This window comes from Megascapheus bottae, chromosome 6 (assembly GCF_031878675.1).
Source record: "Megascapheus bottae isolate mThoBot1 chromosome 6, mThoBot2.hap1, whole genome shotgun sequence".
In the NCBI taxonomy this organism is placed as follows: Eukaryota; Metazoa; Chordata; class Mammalia; order Rodentia; family Geomyidae; genus Megascapheus; species Megascapheus bottae.
Genome location: NC_143514.1, coordinates 43,252,243 through 43,270,919, shown reverse-complemented (window position 1 = coordinate 43,270,919; position 18,677 = coordinate 43,252,243). Strand labels below are relative to the sequence as shown.

The following is an 18,677-nucleotide window of genomic DNA, read 5'->3' as shown; positions in this document are numbered from 1 at the left end:
ACAAGAAAAGCAAGGAACACACCTATCTCATCTACCTTGTTGCGGTCTTAGAGAATGCTAAATTGTGCAACTGAAATCTGTGCATACTTTATGGTACACAAAGCATAGTATGCAGGATAGAGTAAAAATCGTTTTAGGAATCTTACTGAGACTTGGAGAACGATCTTATCGCAGGCAGGCAGGAAGGCAGGCATTCCTCTCTCCTCATCACTTCTGGCTTTATTTTGATCTGGGTCTGACAAGAATAGTCATCTGTAGTCATAAGTTTTCACCCAGAGAGATAATTGCTGGATCATATGGTAATTCTATGTTTCTTTTTTAATTTTTATTTATTTTCGTGTGGGTCGTGGGGCTTGAACTCAGCCTGGGTGCTGTGCTGTCCTTGAGCTCTTCAGCTCAAGGCTACCACCCTACCCTTGAGCCAAGCCCCACTTCCCGTTTTCTAGTAATTAATTGGAGATAAGACTCTCAGGTCCTTTTGTGCCAGGCTGGCTGGCTTTGAACCTTAATCCTCAGATCTCAGCCTCCTGAGTAGCTAGGATTACAGGTATGAGCCACGCACCTGGCTACATGTTTGTTTTTGAAGGAACACTATACCATATTATATTCCTACCAGCAATGCACAAAGTTTACAGATTTTCCACATCCTTGCTAACACTTGTTTGCTATCACTTGTGTGTGTCTGTGTGCGCATGCAGGCATGTATGTGCCTTAGTTTTTAAAAACCAGATTGGAGAAAAGGCCACATGCTTATGTTCTGGCCCAATAGCACTCTACCATGTATGGCCAAGGACAAGGAACTAAGAAAACACCACACAGCACTACACAGCCCTCCTCAGAGTAACTTAGCTTCCACAAGCCATCTCCACAGTTTATTCTCCTTTGGCAGTCCAGCACACGAGTACTCACTGTGTCACTCCAGGGCACTGTGTGTTAGGGCCCTGTGCCACATTAAACTTGTGAAAGAAACATGTACATTCCCCCTTATTTTCTGACTTGAATTAGATCCTAGAGCTCTGCTAGGATGGAAAGGGAGTTTCTGCCTCCTCAAGCCCCAAGGTCAGGGGAGCATCTGGGGGGGCCCTGTAAGCCGATTAGGTCACAAGCACTCTGCCCTCAAAGGAACTTTCTAGAAGAGGCTGGAGAGAGAGATCCTTGGCCCTTCTGCCATCTGAGGACACTGTTAGATGTGCCATTTATGAGAACAGAATCAGGCTCTTTACAAATACATCCATTCCGGCACCTACACCTTGCTCTCCCCAACCTCTATAACTAAGAAAGAAAGTGCTGTTTTTATGAGTTACTCAATAATGGTATTTTTGTGATAGCAGCCTACACAGTAACTCATGTGCCTTTCCTCGTGCCACTGGGAGACACTACAAAGGAAAAGCAAAGCAATCTTTTCTACCCAGTCTGACTCTGAATCTCTGTCTTCACATCTCAACCTGTGTAGCAGCTGGTGTCCTACCTAAAGAAATCTTTCTGTATATGTTTTGGGTACTTTAAATTAGCAGTCAATATGTAAGAGCAGCATATTTTAACCTCTTTCAGATATCCAAATATGAACTGGGGAGGACGTAAATATTTTAGCATTTTGACAGATTATAACTTTAGAAAATCATATAAGATGTATGTATAGAAGGAAGACAAGACAAAGTACACTGTGTGCTTTATCCACAGTGGGGTCAGAGTCTCTGTATGTAACTCTCTGGCCTCAAGCTTGTAATCTTTTCTCCTTAGCCTACCAGTCATAGAATTAGAGTTGTGCAGGTCACCATGTTTACTTGTAGTTGTGTGTGTGTGTGTGTGTATGTGTGTGGACACACAAAAGCTAGTCCTGTGCCTTGAATTCAGGCACTTTTCTTGAGTTTTTATAGTCAAGGCTAGCTCTCTACCATTTGAGCTACAGCTCCCTCCAGCTTTTTGGTGGTTTAATTGAAGTTAAGAGTCTCTCAGATTTTCTGCCCCATCTGACTTCTAACCGGGATCCTCATATCTCAGCCTCCTGTGTAGAATTATGAGCCAATAGTTTACTTTTAGGGTTTTTTTTTTTCTTTCCTTTCTTCGGCAGTTCTGGGGCTTGAAATCAGGGCCGCACACCTACTTACTAGCCTGGCACTCTTACTTGGGCCATGAGTCTGGTGAATTTTCTCCCCAGATTAGCCTGGAAATTTCATCCTGTGTATCTCAGCCTCCTCAACTGCTAGAATTAAAAGTTTAGGGCTTGAACTCAGGGCCTGGGCATTGTCTTTGAGTGTTCTCAACGTTAGCACTCTACCACTTGAGCCACAGCACCACTTCTTGCTTTTTCTGTGTATGTGTTACTAAGGAATCAAATCATGCATGCTAGGCAAGAACTCTACCACTAGGCCACATTCCAGGCCCCTGTCCAAAGGTGGATAAGAAGAGCCAACGGGACGTTGTACCTGGTTCAATCCCAGCACTGAGGAGGCTCAGGTGGGAGGATTGCCACTTCCAGGCCCATCCAGACTACAGTAGGTCTTCCTGTTGAGGCTCTGCCTCAATTAAACCAGTGTTTAGCATTATGAAAATCGGCCATCTGGGATGAGCTGTGGAGCTGTTGAAGTCGCAGCTTAGAAGTAATATGGCAAAGAGATTTGTGAATCCGCAACTGACTTACCAAGATCTTCTATCTTGGTAAATGTTTGCTTCAGTTCACTTATGATCATTAAGCACAATTTATTTTCTGTGTTGATTCTAGGACTTGAGCTCAGGGCCTGGGTGTTATCTCTATGCTTCTTTTTGCTGCCTTTTATGATAATTCAGTGGAGATAAAAGTCTTAATGGACTTTCCTGCTCAGGCTGGCTTGGAATCATGATCCTCAAACCTCAGTCTCCTGAGTAGCAAGAATTACAGACATGAGCCACCAGTGCCTAGCTCACTGTTTTGATTAGTATGTGGAAAGACCAGATTTTTCTGGTCTAGGCTCTTCTTTATCACATTAAATCACCAGCATTTGTCATACCTTAACCACAGAATAAACTGCCATTGAGAATAAGGACCTCTTTTCACTAATGTCTTTATCTACAGTGCTCTAGATTATTTCATGAAGTACTAATGCATTTCTATTTTTCTTCCTCTCAAGCTGGAAGCAACGTTTGGCTTTGATTCTGCTCCATCCGTGTCCTCCAATGAAGGAAGCAGTCGATTTGATGATCTGGAAAATCTTAATTCATTAGCTCAGTGCAGCCTGGATTTAGGTTTGTGGCTTTTGTTTCTTACAAACACAGGTTCGATTATTTGTCACTGTTCTGTCTTATTTTGTGCACAATGAACTTCTCTGTCCTGCATTAGCATTCATTCACCCTGATGCTTTTGATGTTGTTCAGTACTTGCTTCACAATACCAGAAAGAGCAGTGTGGCTCAGATTTCTTTTTCTTCTTTTCTTTTTCTTTCTTTCTTTCTTTTTTTTTTTTTTGCAAGTCCTGGGACTTGAACTCAGGGCCTGGGCACTGACCTTGGACACTTTTTATGCAAGGCTAGCGCTCTGCTACTTGAGCCACAGTGCCATTTCTGGCTTTTCCTGTGTATGTGGTACTGAGGAATAGAACCCAGGGCTTCGTGCATGCTAGGTGGGCATTCTACCATTAGGCTACGCTCCTGGCCCCTGTGGCTCAGATTTCGATGGAAATTGTCAAATTCTGTCTTCTGAGAGGGCCAAATTCTCTCTGCTTTCTTGTGCTATTTATCTGCAGTGGAGTTTACAACTAAAACTAGTACTTGATGCTGAAATAAATCTCCTGTTAAGTGGTAAAAACCTTATGCTATTAAGTGGCATTATTAGCTCATTGAACGGCACTGTTAAATATTAATAAAGAGAGGCATATTTTAATCATTTATAGGACATTTTCATAACCATACATTACAATCAATTTTAGCACATTAATACCTTAGTTTCCATTAAAGAATTGAAGTACGGTGTCTCTCTTTGGCTTCCCCAATATAAGTTCATATGCCTTTGAAAACTTGCCTTTAAACAATAATTTTCCCCTATTCAATCTTGAAGTACAACATGTTGCCATGTGACAGACAAGGAGGAGCTGTTTAGTTTTCTGATAGCTTTTTAGAGATATTGTTGTAGTTTCTGCTGTCTGTCATTTGCTTTGAGTCCCTGAGGAAAAGCCTCATTCTGGGCTTTCTCCTGTTGTATGCTGAGATGCTGTGAGGGAGAGTACCACAGAAGGTGATGTTACAGTTGATATGAAGTCAGGGTAAAAAAAAAAATCCATAGAGTAGAGTTGTGGGTGGTTTAGACTGAAGGCCTCTGTGAGATAAGAGCAGTAACCAGTTCTCTGTGGATTAGAAAAGAGCATGACGAGATGAGTCTATAACTGTGCCTGCGAGAAAAATGACCCTTTCCCCCCTCAAACTTTCCTCAGATAAGACGGCTTAAATAAAATTTCCTTGAGCTTGCTAAGTGTACTTCACATTTAAGCAGACATGACTACTGCTGAGTCATGCCTCCAGCCCTGATTTTTGCTTGTTAATTTTGAGAGAGGCTCTTAATCACTGCGTGGGGCACATTCCCAGGTGCAGGATAACGGGAGTCTTTCAAACTGTTGTGCCCAAACTTGCCCTTGAACCTCAATCCTGACAATCTCAGCTTCTGAAGTAGCTAGAATAATAGGTGAGACCTACTGAGGCCTGGCTGATTAAAAGGGGTTGACAGATGGGACTAGGGCTTGGGACATGGGGGAGATGAGACTGGCACTTGGGGAATGGGAGATGGGAGAAGGGCTATTTTTCTCTTGGACAATCCTCTCCTCTGTGATATACAGCCAGTTACATAGATGATGCCAGGTAACCTATGTTTTCTGTTATATGTGCTAGTTTCCTGTGGCTCAAATTCCATGGCTTAAAAAAGTAGTAATACATCTCTTTTAGTATCTTGGATTGTGTGATAACTGTTTCAAAGTGCCATAAATCCTGCTTAAGGCTCTAGGGAAGAATCTGTTCTGTTCTTTACCTCCTTCGGTTTCTTTGACTTATAGCCACATCAGTTCAGCCTCTGCTTCAGTCTTCAGTTGTCTTCCTCCTTTTTGTCCTATCTCCTCTTCCATCTTTAAAGGATACTTGGTATTTGATTTGAGTCCCTTTTGGATAATCCAGGAAGATTTTACCTTATTTCTCAAAATAAGGCCACAATTCAATGATTACGTTGCCTTAGTTATTACTCTGCAAGGCCCTAGCTATTATTCTTGGAGATAAAATCTTGGCAATCATGCTAAATGTATATACTTTACACCTGTTCTCGGTAGGAAAGTATTCATAGCCAGCCATGCCAACATGCCACGTGGCAGGTGTGAGATTACTGCGGACCTCGTGGCCTGAGGAATGATTGATAATAGAGATTTTGCACTTTTTTTTTTTTTGACCAGTCCTGGGACAGGAACTTAGAGCCTGAACACTGTTCTTAAGCCTCTTTGTACTAAAGGCTAGTACTCTACCACTTGTGCCACAGTACTGCTTCAGACTTTTCTAAGTAGTTTATTGGAGATAAGAGACTCATGGACTTTTCTACCCTGGCTGGCTTGGAGCTGTGATCCTCAGATCGCAGCCTCATGCATAGCTAGGATTACAAGCATGAGTCACCAGTGCCCAGCAGCATATTTTGACAACATGATTCTCACTTTCCTCTTGAGATGCCTGTCCTAAAAATGTCAGGCTCTAATTCCAGGCCCATCAATACCATCAACCAGTGGATCACCAGGCAAGCTCTGGCTTTGACTGAATATTCTCTGAGGCACTTATCTAGTTAGTATCTCATCAACTCTATCAGTAACAGGAAGTATTAGACTTGCTATGGAAAAATTAATAACCATTTTTGAGAAGTTACATGGAACAGGCTGTTCTTGAATCTGTTGTGAATCCAAGATGATAGGTCTTTGAACTGGAGATGTAGCTCAGTGATAAGGGTACTTAATGAATTCCAGCCTCAGCCCCAGAAGAACTAAATCAAAACCATTATCAATTGCCCGTGGCTCATTCCTGTAATCCTAGCTACTCTTGAGCCTGAGACTGAGAATCAAAATTTGAAGCCAGCTCAGTGCATCAAATTTGAGAGACATCTGGCTTTGCATGGAGTTAATTGAAGGTAAGAGTCTGGTGGGACTTTCTTGCCTGGGCTAACTTTGAACCATGATCCTCAGCTTCCGAAGTAGCTAAGATGATAGATATGAACCACCAGAACCCAGCAGCTCCTCTACTTTTACACAATAATACAATTATAGAACATACTGCCAAACCTCAGGAGAGAGTATAAGAAGTCCAGAGTGCCCTATCTCTCCCAATGCACCTCAAACTTACTATACAAACCTTCCTAAGTAGAAAGCATAGTTAATAAAAATTTATCAAAAACATGTTTGCAAGTATTTAAGTAAATTATGATAGTCTATCTTATTCTCCGGGGAAGATTTGGTAAATAACTTAGCTTGCACTTTTTTTGAATCTGTAAAACACAGCTGATAGTTTCTTTTTCTAACTTACAGTTTGATCTAAGAATTAAATATGTTGACAGAGGTAAAGAGTGTAAAATTTATAAAATGAACCTTTTTAAAAAAAAAAAAGGTAAGCATTCTCATTGGTTATCCTCTTGTAATTTATTTTTCAAATCAGCAAAACATCAGAGTACTTCTGATTAAACCAGCCTGGGTTGATAAAAGATATTTGCAGTAAGATTAGGATACTGTCCTGAGAGAGAGAGTTTTATTTTTTGTTTTAAATAAGAGAATATCAGGCCAAGTATGGGGGTCTCATGCCTGTAACTTTAGATACTCAGGAGGCTGAGATCTAAGGATTTCATTTGGAAGCGAACCCAGGCAGGAAAGTCCATGAGACTGTTCAATTAAACACACACACACACACACACACACACACACACACACACACACACACACAACTGAAAGTGGAGATGTAGCTTTAATGGTAGAGTACTATGAGCAAAAAACAGCTCAGGGACAATGTCCAGGCCGAGTTCAAGCCTCAGGACCAGCAAAAACAAACAAAAGTTTCCACAATGTAAGCCAGGCTCCGTGGCTCATGCCTGTAATCCTAGCTACTCAGGAGGCTGAAATCTGAGGATTGCTGTTCAAAGCCAGCCTGGACACTAAAGAACTTGAGACTTTTAACACCCAGATGTGGCCCTGTGGCTCAAGGGGTAGGGTGGTTATCTTGAGCTGAAGAGCTCAGGAACAGCACCCAGGCCCAGAGTTCAAGCCCCACGACTGGCCCCCCCACCCCCCCCACAAAAAAAATCCACAATGTCATTATGACTTTTTTTTTTTAATTTTGTTTGTTTTGTTCATCCTGGGGCTTGAACTCAAGGTTTTGGGCACTGTCCCTGAGCTTCTTTTGCACAAAGCTAGCATTCTACCACTTGAACCACAGCACCACTTCTGGCCTTTTCTGTTTATGTGGTACTGAGGAATCAAACCCAGAGCACTCCGCCACAACATCACGTTCCCAGCCCTGTCATTATGTTTTCTGTGAGGCTTTGCTTTAGAACTGTCACCCTCTTCTGCTGAGCATCCTAGCTCCCTTCCTTACTTATTTTCATGGATATTTCCCATGTTCCAGCATTCCTTACTATTACAATGCCCTATCCGAGCTGGGGAGGGGTGCCCACATTGTAACTTCCCCTTACTCTGTTGAGTGACTGAAAGATGAATGACAGTGTCCTGTGTTGCTTGTCTCCTGTCTCTGCTCTTCAGGCATGGTGATTCCAAGTGACATCCAAGGTGCCACCGTGTGCGGTGACCTTCCCCTTGTGGCTCAGAGAAGGGAGCATGATTTGCCTTTATACCAGCTTCCCAAAACTCGGATGCTTTCAAAGACCTCAGCCTCCACAGGAATGCCACCTTCCAGATACACCACCCGTGCCTGGTACTGTGCCGTTTCTCTTTAGTCCCATGTGATAAAGAATGGCTCTTTGGGTTTGGTGTTCTGCTTTAAAAAAAAAATACACAATTTTGATGAGGTGTTTGGTAAATACAGAACAATATTATTACTAAATCTACTATATCAGACTGGGGCCAAAAAAATAGTACTTAAAAATTGGCAGGACAGGGCTGGGAGTTTGGCCTAGTGGCAGAGTGCTTGCCTAGCATGCACGAAGACCCGGGTTCGATTCCTTGGTACCACATACTTAGAAACAGCCAGAAGTGGTGCTGAGGCTCATGTGGTAGAGTTCTAGCCTTGAGAAAAATCCAAGGACAGTGCTCAGGCCCTGAGCTTAAGCCCAGGACTGGCAAAAAAAAAAAATTGGCAGGACATATAATTTTTCCTTTTGTAAAAAGAGGGACACAGAATGGATTACATATAGTATTTACTTTACATAGACAACGGGGGATTCATAGAGAGTTGATGTTCACGACTCTGGCAATGCCCTTGTGAACACCTTGAGGTGTGGACTGTCAGGATGGTGAACCTACAGGAAGTGTGGCTCTAATAGCAGGTTACACGTAGGGGACCATAAGGGTGACTCATGTTTCTGGAACAGGATGTGAAGTAGATGGTAGCACATTAAATTCTTTGGTATAAAGAGATGGGAGGAGAAGGTGACAGGATATTTGGGGCTGTATTAAAGGTTTGAAATGCCCACAGGACCAAAAATGAAATCAATCCTTTACATGACTTTGTTGAGTTGGTTGACCTCTGTTGACCTCTGTTCTGGCATGGGGAATTGAGAACAAAGCATGTACAGGTGACATTCCTGGATCTGAATTGCCATCCAGGGGAAGCTCAAAGAATAAAAAATAAATAAAAATAAAAAAGCACTGGGCTAAGATGGCAATCCAGCAATCTATTCCTTAAATAGGCCTGATTAGACAAAGGGGTGATGTGGGATGAACAAAAGGTAGAAGGAAACTGATGAATTAGATAGAGGTCAAATTGGAAACCAAAGGAAGAGACGGTTTAAACAAAAGGATCACCACAGTCTGTGACCATAAGCTACAGAGAAGTCAAGACAGGTAAGACAACATTTCCTTAGGGCTCAGCCACAAAGATGTCCTTGGTCAGCATAGAACAGTTTCAAACTAAAATGAGTGAGAAGGCCAGAAATTGGACCTCATAAGATCAGAGTAGTATTTTGTTGTTTTTGTTTTGTTTTGTCTTTGTTTTCGGAGGGCCTGTCCTGGTGCTTGAATGCAGGGCCTGGGCACTTTTCCTGAGCTTTTTTTGCTCAAGGCTAGTGCCCTACTACCACTCTGCCACTTCCAGCATTTTGGGGGGGAGAGGGGTCAGTTGTAGGGCTTAAACTCTGAACCTGGGTATTGTCCCTGAGCTCAACAGCTCAAGGCTACCTCTCTCTATCACTTGAGCCACAGTGCCACTTTCAGTTTTCTGTTGGTTAATTGGAGATAAAAGGCTCGTGAATTCATGCCCAGGCTGGCTTTGAACCACGATCCTCAGATCACAGCCTCCTGAGTGGCTAGGATTCAATATATGAATCAGTGGGATTCAGCCAGACTAATGTTTTGAGAATTGTAGTTATGAGTGTATGTATGTTTCTTAGTTAATCAAGGGTGTCACAGTGTCAAGACATGGGGTAAGTTGTGTGTGTGTGTGTGTATGTGTGTGTGTGTGTGTACATGTGTAAGTGTGTACATATATCATTTTACTAGACAACAGTGGCTCATGTCTGTAATACTACTCAGGAGGCTGAGATCTGAGGATTACATTTTGAAGCCAGCCCAGGCAGAAAATTCTGTGAGGCTCAGATCTCCAACCAATCATCAAAATGGCCAGAAGCTGAGCTGTGGCTCAAGTAATAGAGCATTCGCCTTGAGCAGAAAAGTTCAGGAACAGCGTCTAAGCCCTGAATAAACTATGTAACTACCTGTAGATTTTGTCCTTTCAAACCTTTCCCTAGAATGTTGAAGAATGAGAGTACATCTTACAATGTGTGTGTATTTATTTGTTTCTGCCTCCACAGTGACTTACCTGAGAGAGAAGAAGGAGAAGGAGAAGAAACACCAAACTTCAGCCACTGGGGTCCACCAAGAATGTATGTGGGTGACAGTCATTGCCCTTCTCAATGGGACCATAATTCCCTCTCTTTTCTGGTACTTCAGGGACTTAAAGTTGCAAGTATCTTTAGTTCACGTGTAAACTGACCTAAGTTGTAGTTCCATTTTTCCTTACCTAGTTATTGTCAGCACCCCCTCCCCAAGAGAAAGACCATAATCAATATTAGCAGAATCTTTGAAACTCTATCAGAGAAAGAAGTTTATAGATGAAGGTAACTGGGCCCAATACTTAGGACTGCATTTCTGAGCGGGTCAGGTAGGAACACCTTGAATACAAGACTTGAGGCTTCGCTCATAGATCATTTTTTCCCCCTATCTTCCTCTCCTGGTGTGTACTCCCAAGTTTTGTCTCTTGAGTTAACAGAATGTATGAACTCATCTTCTCTTGGATGTGGTTATGATTTTAAGTACTCACCAGGGCTGTGTTTGAAGCTAATAAAAGCCTTCCCTTAGCTGCACTCTCTGTTCAGTATGCATTATTAATTCACAACCACCACCACCCAGTCTGGCTACCCTTGACTGCTTTCAAAGCTTTGTCTTAGAAGGTATTTTCTGAGGTGCTTTGTGTTTTTTTAAAGTTTGAACTTGTTTGGCCTATGTCTTAAAGGTTTAAGTGAAATCTATATTTATAGGGTCACATTTCACTACATACTTAAATTTTCTTACAATCCCAATGAACATAGAAAGAAAAGAAAACCTTTAACTTTAGGGATAGATGAAATCTGTCCTTGGATCAATGAAGCACAGAGGTAAATGTTCTCCCTGGGAAAAGCCCAAGAACTAGAGTGTTCAGTGGGAAACTTACTTTATTCTGCAGATCTGAATTTTGTACTCAGCTGACTGTCTTGATTCCCTTCTCCTCATCTCCTCCCTCCATTCTTCATTGATGTGACAGCTATCAATGATAGGAGCTAATCAGAGCACAATTACGACGCTAGAAATGGTCCCGCTAACTCTGTCTCAAGAGAGGTTATCTATTGTTTCAGAGATTTGTCCTTTCATATGTCATAATTTAACCTTTCATATGTCATAAATGATTGATAGCATCTTATCATTTTGGAATGAGGTATAATTTTTAATAATATTTGTAAAAATATAGGGCTAAGCATGCATAGCTCTCCCCTGTAATACTAACTACTCACAAGGCTCTGAGTTCAAGCCCTCACACACAATTCACTTAGAAAAATTATTTTTTTATAAAAAAAATCCAAGTCACAAGGATGTAATACTAATTGAATGCTTACTGCCAATCAAGTTAATGTGTTGATGAGTGACCTCTTTTTCTTTTCCCCAGTGTTGAGATTTTTAGAGAACCCAATGTATCTCTTGGCATCAGTATTGTGGGGGGACAAACAGTCATAAAACGCCTGAAGAATGGAGAGGAGCTTAAAGGTATATTTATCAAGCAAGTTTTAGAAGACAGTCCAGCAGGAAAAACCAATGCACTGAAAACTGGAGATAAAATACTTGAGGTAAATGACACTAAAATGGTAAGACTATAGAAGAATCATTTAGCTAAAGCACCTGGCTTCATGTGTCTCTAAATGTATGTACTTACAGTCAGTCCTTTGTTTCAGTGTGTTCATTTTTACATTATATACTTAGTTCTTGAATTGCTCAAGTGTGAACAGAGACAAAAGACAAAACAAAAATCTCCAGAAGAAGGCAGCTTAGCAAAGGGCTAAGATAGGATGGGGGAAAAGGTAGGCATTTGTTTCTCCTAAGACTTTAATTTTAGACTCTAAATTTTATATGGATTTGTGGGAGATCTGTACCATTTAGAGAAAGGAGCTGACCTTGTAAAGTCTCCCCTCAGGGGATAGCTGGATCATGGTTCACATGCCGCAGATGGGCTTTGCAGGAATGTGAAGATTGTAAAGGCACATCAAAGCAGCAAGGCTCTTGAGATCTGATAGGATAGCTTTCTTTGTGTTGGATTTACTAAATTGCACCCAGTTGGTAGAGTCAATCCCAGAATCTGCTTGCTTTAATTTAATTTATTTAAGATAGGATCTTGCTATATAGCCCAGAATAGCCTACAACTTAGAGAGCCTTCTGAGTGCTGGAATTACAGGCACACACCACCATGCCCTGCTGAATCTGCTTGCTCCTAATCCATACTTGGGAAAGCCAACCCTCAGCAAGGAGTTTCAGTTCTGAGAGGATGAGAGGATTTTTGTCCTTCCTCTTATTTACTTGGTCTTAGATAGATCATTAGATGTATCATATTATTTCCCAAATGAAATAGAAATGAGAATTCAAACCCAATAATCCTATGATGGTTAAAGAAGTACAAAGCATGCCTCTGTATACGTAACTTGAGGTTGTACAGTTTCAACATTGCTTGTCTTTTCTAAAATCTACATCTAGAATATACATTAAATTAGATTGTTTTTACTTAAATTATGGATCTATTCAAATTCAATTTGAAAGATTTTTTTCTGTTTTCTTTCTTTTCCTTTTCAACTTTGAAATAATTATAAGCCAGAAATGTACTAGAAGTACTATGTATCTTTCCTTAGCAAGATACAGTCTCAGCAGAGTCTCATGTTAATATCTTTGTAACTATAAAGGAGAGATTATTCACATTTCACCAGATTAACCTGTAGTCCCGTGTGTGAAAGTTTTGCTGTGGCTGCTGTTACTATTGTTTATTTTTGTGCTTGTCCTGAAGTCAGAGTCTGGGCCTTGTCCCTGAGATTTTTTTGCTTCAGGTTAGTACTCTATCACTTGAGCCACAGTTCTACTTCTGGCTTTTTGGTGGCTAATGAAAAGTTGGAGCCTCATGGACTTTCCTGCCTTGTTGGCTTTGAGCAGTAATTCTCAGATCTCAGCTTCCTCAATGGTTAGGACTACAGGTTAGAGCACAGGCACCTGGCTTTTCCCTTCCTTTCTAATCAGCAGAGTGACTTTCGCATTTCAGGTGTCTGGGGTGGATCTGCAGAATGCCTCCCATGCAGAAGCAGTGGAGGCCATTAAGAGTGCCGGGAACCCCGTGGTGTTCGTGGTTCAGAGCTTGTCAGCCACTCCAAGGGTAAGTTCTACTTCCAATTTTCAAAAAACTAACATATATTCCGTATACCTCTGGATCCAATTTTTGCCTCAAATTTTTTCCCCCATGTATTGTCATCATTCATTTTGGCCGCAGTATTACTTAGCAAAAGTACTAGCTTCACAGAAATCTAATAATTCACTTCAGTGTCCATTTTTCCCCCTCCTAATTTTAATCTGCTGGTCACAATTGAATTTAGCATGTATGTTGGTTTTAGGCATAGCTCCTCACAGAGGCAAGTTCTTCCTTTTTCTGAGTTCCTTACTTTGTGAAACATTTACTGAGTACAACCATGTACTGGGCCCTTTTTGAGTAGCTTAGACATGAGAACCATTACTCAGTTCCTACCGTGCTACTGAGCATGTCCAGTGGTAAGCACTGAAATCCATCCCTGGGCCAGCAGTGATAGGAGGTAGTTAGTTATTGGGTGGATGCAGTGAGTTGGGGAACATTCTTTAGCTGCTTGCGGGGAGAATGCAGTCCATCTGCATTGGGTTTTCTATATTCTACGAATCAGCTTGTATCACCATTGAAACTTTCTTTTGCAGAACGGGATGTGTAGAGGACATTGTTCCTCATCTTCTCAGTCCCCACATACAAGTCTCTGAATTTCTATGCCTTAACAATGTGCATTTAATTTTATAATATTATAGTGTTACAGACCTTACCAGATTTCCTGAGTTTTATAGTTCTTATATATAAAGTCACAATAATATGTACTACTTAAAAAGCTAAGTCCTGATGGCTCATGCATGTAATCTTGGCGACTTGGTGGGGCCTGAGATTTGAGGATCATGGCATGAAGCCAGCCAGGGGCAAGAAAGTCCATGAGATTCTTATCTCCACTTAACCAGCAGAAAGCCTGAAGTAGAGATGTGGCTTAAGTGGTAGAATGCCAGCCTTGAGAGAAAACAGTAAGAGAAAGTTTAAGGCGTCAGTATCAGCAAAAACAAAACAACACACCCACACTACAGTAAGGAAGTTTGGAGATGTGGCTCAGTGCCTAGCATGCTTGGCATACCCCAGCACTCTAAGCAAATAGAACACTCAGTAGGAAATTAAACAAGAGAGACCTGGTGGTACATTCTTGTAATGTTTGGATTGAGGCAGGAGGATTGTAAATTCATGGCCAACCTGGGCCACGTAGCCAGTCCCTGTCTCTAAAATTAAACTAAAAAAAGAAAGGAAGGAATGAAGGAAAGAAGGAAGGAAGGAAGGAAGAAAATGAAGAAAGGAAAGGCAGGAAGGAGAGGAAGAAGGAAGAAGAAGATGAATATGACCTGTGGCCCTCTCCTTTTTCTTCCTCCCACCTGTTTTCTTCCTGGTTTAGGTCATTCCTAATGTGCGAACCAAGGCCAGCACAACCATCAATAACCAGGACCAAGACACCCAAGAAAGAAAAGAAAAGGTAACTTGAGTTTAAGCTTCGAAAACTGCCTTTGGTTCCTTCCTCATACCTGGGCAGCAACTAATAAGGGTGGTTTGTGATGAGCTCAGTTCAGTGTGGAAGTGCTGTGTGTCTCCTCCCTGTGTGTTGACTGCTTTGCACCAGGACAGAGGGTAGAAGCCCGGCGTTGCACAGGTTCAGACACTGAGAGCCAGGCCAGCTGTGGGCATCTATGTCTGCTTCTTGGTCAACTGGGCTGCTTTCCTGAGACTTGGGCCTTTCTGTTCTGTCAGCTGGAAGTTCATCCTCCAGAAGGATACTCTCCATTTCTTCACTGTCATCAGAGCCAGTGGCCCACTATTTGTGTTTCCTGCCTGTATTTGATTAGAGTTGTTTGACCTAAAAATTATTTTAGGATATGGTATCAAAAAGGAATGAATTGTCATTTTTTCCCCTTCAAGATAACTCTTTCTGCCTAGGTGTGTGTGTGTGTGTGTGTGTGTGTGTGTGTGTGTGTGTGTGTGTGTGTGTGTGTGTGTGTGTTGATACTGGAACTTGAACCCAGGTTTTTGTGGGGTTTTTTGTTCATGGTTGATGCTCTACCAGTTGAGCTACATCTTCGGTTCTGACTTTTGGTGGTTAATTGGACATGAGAGTCTTGGGTTTGTCTGCTTGGACTGGCTTCAAACCTTAATTCTCAGATCTTAACCTCCAGAGGAGCTGGGATTGTTTATGTGAGCCACCAGTGCTGGCCTTGGCTTTCAATTTTTGAACCCTACATTGTATACATGGAATTCCATTCCTCATCCAGTCTGGCTCATCTAAGTTTGGAATTCTAAGGGCCTCCCTCTTTCTCTACTACAAACAAAGACCAGGCTGGTAAATATCCTCCTATAACTTGCAATCAAAATTTCAATTTGATTAGCTATATGTTTATCCACTGTAGATTAAAGAGTACAAAGAGCCTTCACTAAACTGAACGCTTGGGAAAGATTAATTACAAACACATATATGAAGCCAGTCAAGGTACTAACGCCTCACAGGTTTAGGAGAACAATTCTTGTTCACCAAATGATAGGCTTATCTGTTTAATGTGACTGTCCACTGTCTTTGCACTGAGAATATAAGCACCAAAGTTCTCCTCAGATTGGCAAGAGCACCTATTGCACGCTCAAGAATGGTGTTTTCTCTTAAGCACAGGTGGTGTGTAGACTTTGGGGTACAGTAGTTATTGCTGACAGAGCCAGTGGTTAGATACAGATTGTAGGTAACCACAGGCAGAATTCTTCTTGACTCCGTAGAGGTTCAGATGTTATGCTCAGCAATGCAAGATTGGGAGCGGGCATTGTGAGTCCATCTTACCCCACTTAGCCTCACCAGGGTACTCACGAATTGGTACATTATTAGCTTTTTGAAGAAAAAAATGAGTAGCTGCTGTATGATTTATGCAAAAGCGCACAGAAATCCAATCTGTAGTGCCAAAGAACAAATCGGCATTTCCCAGAAATAGGGCTGCAAAAGAGGGGTTTGAAGTGGCAAGAATGGCGGAGGTGGGCGCTGTCTTGATTGCACTGATGAATTCCAATCGTATGCAGCTATTTTATGATTATGTGTGTGTGTGTGTGTGTGTGTGTGTGTGTGTGCGTGCACACATGTGGATGTGCTTAGAAAATGGAGCTTGAACTCAGGACCTGGGCACTGTTCCTGAGCTTTTTTGCTCAAGGCTAGTGCTCTACCACTTGAGCCACAGCTCCACTTCTAGCTTTTGGTGGTTAATCGGAGATAAGAATCTAATGGGCTTTTCTTCCTGCACTGGCTTTGAATGGTGATCCTCAGTTCTCAGCCTTCTGAATAGCTTCCTCATAGGCATTAGCCACTGGTGCCTGGCAAATTGTGTGCAGTGTTTTGTTTTTTGGGTTTTTTTGGTTTCCCCACACACAAGTCCTGGTTTGAACTCAGGACCTAAGCACTGTCCTTGGGCTTTCTCAAGGTTAAGGCTTTACCACTTGAGCCACAGCACCACTTCTGGCTTTTTCTATGTATGTGGTACCGAGGAATCAAACTTGAGTCTTTGTGCATACTAGGCAAGCACTCTACCACTAGGCCAAACGCCCGGGCCCATTGTGTGCAATTTTTTTTTAAGATGTCAGTTATATGTCCATGTAGTACAATAATATGGTTAAAGGCAAACAGAAATTCCTGGTGCATTTTAGAGACAAGGCAAAGAAGCAACAATTCAGCACCCTACTACTTTATCGTTTGCCTTTTATAAAAAACAAATATGTACACAACTTGACAAATGCTTTCTTTTCCAGATTCCCTTTGGTGAGGTGTGGCTTTGTGCTACAACTCTGGACTATGTAGAAGCCAGGTCATTTTTTTTAGCCATTTAGAGATAAGACATGAAGACCCATGTAATACAGCTGTGTGGAGTTGTTTTTGGTTTTTGGTTTTTCTTTTTCATTTTAATAATGTGTGTTTTCTTTTCTAAATCCCCAGTAGTGTTTTGTACTTTGTAGGAATTTATCTTGTGCCTTCTCTCAGTAATAGACCCACCAGTATCCACTTATGAAGCATTTCTGCTATTAGTGGTTTTGTCATTGAAAGCATAATTGAATTACGGAAGTCCTGTGGCAAAGCACATCTTAATCCAGTTAGTTGGGCATTTGTGGATGGCTTGAGTATATCGGCTTCTAGTCTTTATAGCAGCTTCCATCTCTGTAAAGTTTGACATGTTTTATTTTTCTCCGCGCTCAAGAAAATGTCTCTGTTCTGCGAAGGTAACCTGCTCATAGAATTTTGTAATTTTTTAAGTATTTGCATGAATCAAATATTGATGTGCTGTATCATTTGGCATGTGAATGGAAAGCATATTTTTGCTAAAATAATTATTAATTCCTACAGATTTTTTTTCTGTTGCTTAAAACATTAACATGTGTGTTGAACATCTCTAAATGATAGATGAATACTTTCAGTTAGAAAATCTTACCATTTCATTTTTTTTAAGGCATGAAATCTGTAACTTATCAAGGAAAAATTTAAGCAACTTAGAATTAATACTTTGGGATTCTTTTTTCCTTTTAGATTTTTTTTTTGGGGGGGGGGAGTGTCAAAATGCCATTTCTTTGTTAGCAACAAAGAATCTGAAGTCTCACAATGAAAAGAAAATGCTGCTTCTAGGCAGGGCAGCAGTCTTCAAGAGTGCTGGGCTTTGCCATCTTCTTTTCTGCATTGCTGTGTTTCCATCTCCAGTCACGTTCATACAATAGCGGGAGCACTGGGGAATACAGTCCTTGAATTACAATGAAATTATCAAATCGTTATCATCAAATGATTCCCCAGTTATCCTTTGATGCTTCTTGTCACTGATGAAGAAGGTCACACAGCAGCAATTAACTATCCTCTCAAATTTTGCACCTTTAGAGGCAAGGAACGGCCCCCCCTCCCATGAAACTGCCGCCTCCTTACCGGGCTCTGTCCTCGGACACTGATGAGAGTGAGGAAGACTCTGCGGTGACTGACAGTGAGTCCTTTTCATTGTTTCCTGGAGATGCGGGCTTCTTAAATGATGCTGTCATGCCTGTTGTAAATGATCGTACAGGCAGCTGTGCTTCTGCAAAACAGTGCCTGAGCAGAGGCAAGAAAACAAACATCTGTCTTTGAAGCTCTTGCGGCTTGTGTGACATAAGTCAGCTTTTCTAGTTTTCCAGCAGGCTGGGGGTAGTAGAGGGCAGGGAGGGTAATGAAGGAAGCTGGGGTGAATAATGTTTTACCTATAGCACCTCCTAATTTCTGAAATTTAAAAATGTTAACAAGTCCTTAGAACTTGACTCATAAGAATCTGAGTTGGGCAAAGATGCCAGCTCTTGATTACATTTCTTAAAAAGTAACATCCATGTTGCTAAGGCAAAATTACAGGAAATCCACCAAGTCATACTTAATTCATGTATACAGTTTCTTGTGCACTACTGAATCAAATACTCATTTATAACTGTACTAAATGGAGGTCTTTTATTTCACAGAAAAAACTTTTCATTTCTCCTCTTATGCCATGTAGTATGTAGTATTACTTTGATTGCTAATGTATATGGAATTTCCCGGGGGGGGGGGTTGAAACTCTTCTAACAATAAATATTAATGGTAACTGTATAATTTGTGAATATCAAAAATGACTGACAAATATACAC

The 18,677-nt window shown here is 41.4% G+C and overlaps 1 protein-coding gene across 2 annotated transcripts in view; it reads left to right on the top strand.

Moving 5' to 3' along the window:
• Patj (PATJ crumbs cell polarity complex component) overlaps positions 1–18,677 on the top strand; it is a 264,480-nt gene that overhangs the window by 94,801 nt on the left and 151,002 nt on the right. For both annotated transcript variants that reach the window (XM_090334725.1, XM_090334724.1), the window contains 7 exons: positions 3,108–3,222; positions 7,733–7,904; positions 9,958–10,029; positions 11,346–11,523; positions 12,975–13,085; positions 14,434–14,511; positions 17,914–18,013. In XM_090334725.1, coding sequence (XP_090190851.1) covers positions 3,108–3,222; positions 7,733–7,904; positions 9,958–10,029; positions 11,346–11,523; positions 12,975–13,085; positions 14,434–14,511; positions 17,914–18,013 — 826 coding nt within the window. The remainder of the gene's footprint in view (positions 1–3,107; positions 3,223–7,732; positions 7,905–9,957; positions 10,030–11,345; positions 11,524–12,974; positions 13,086–14,433; positions 14,512–17,913; positions 18,014–18,677) is intronic.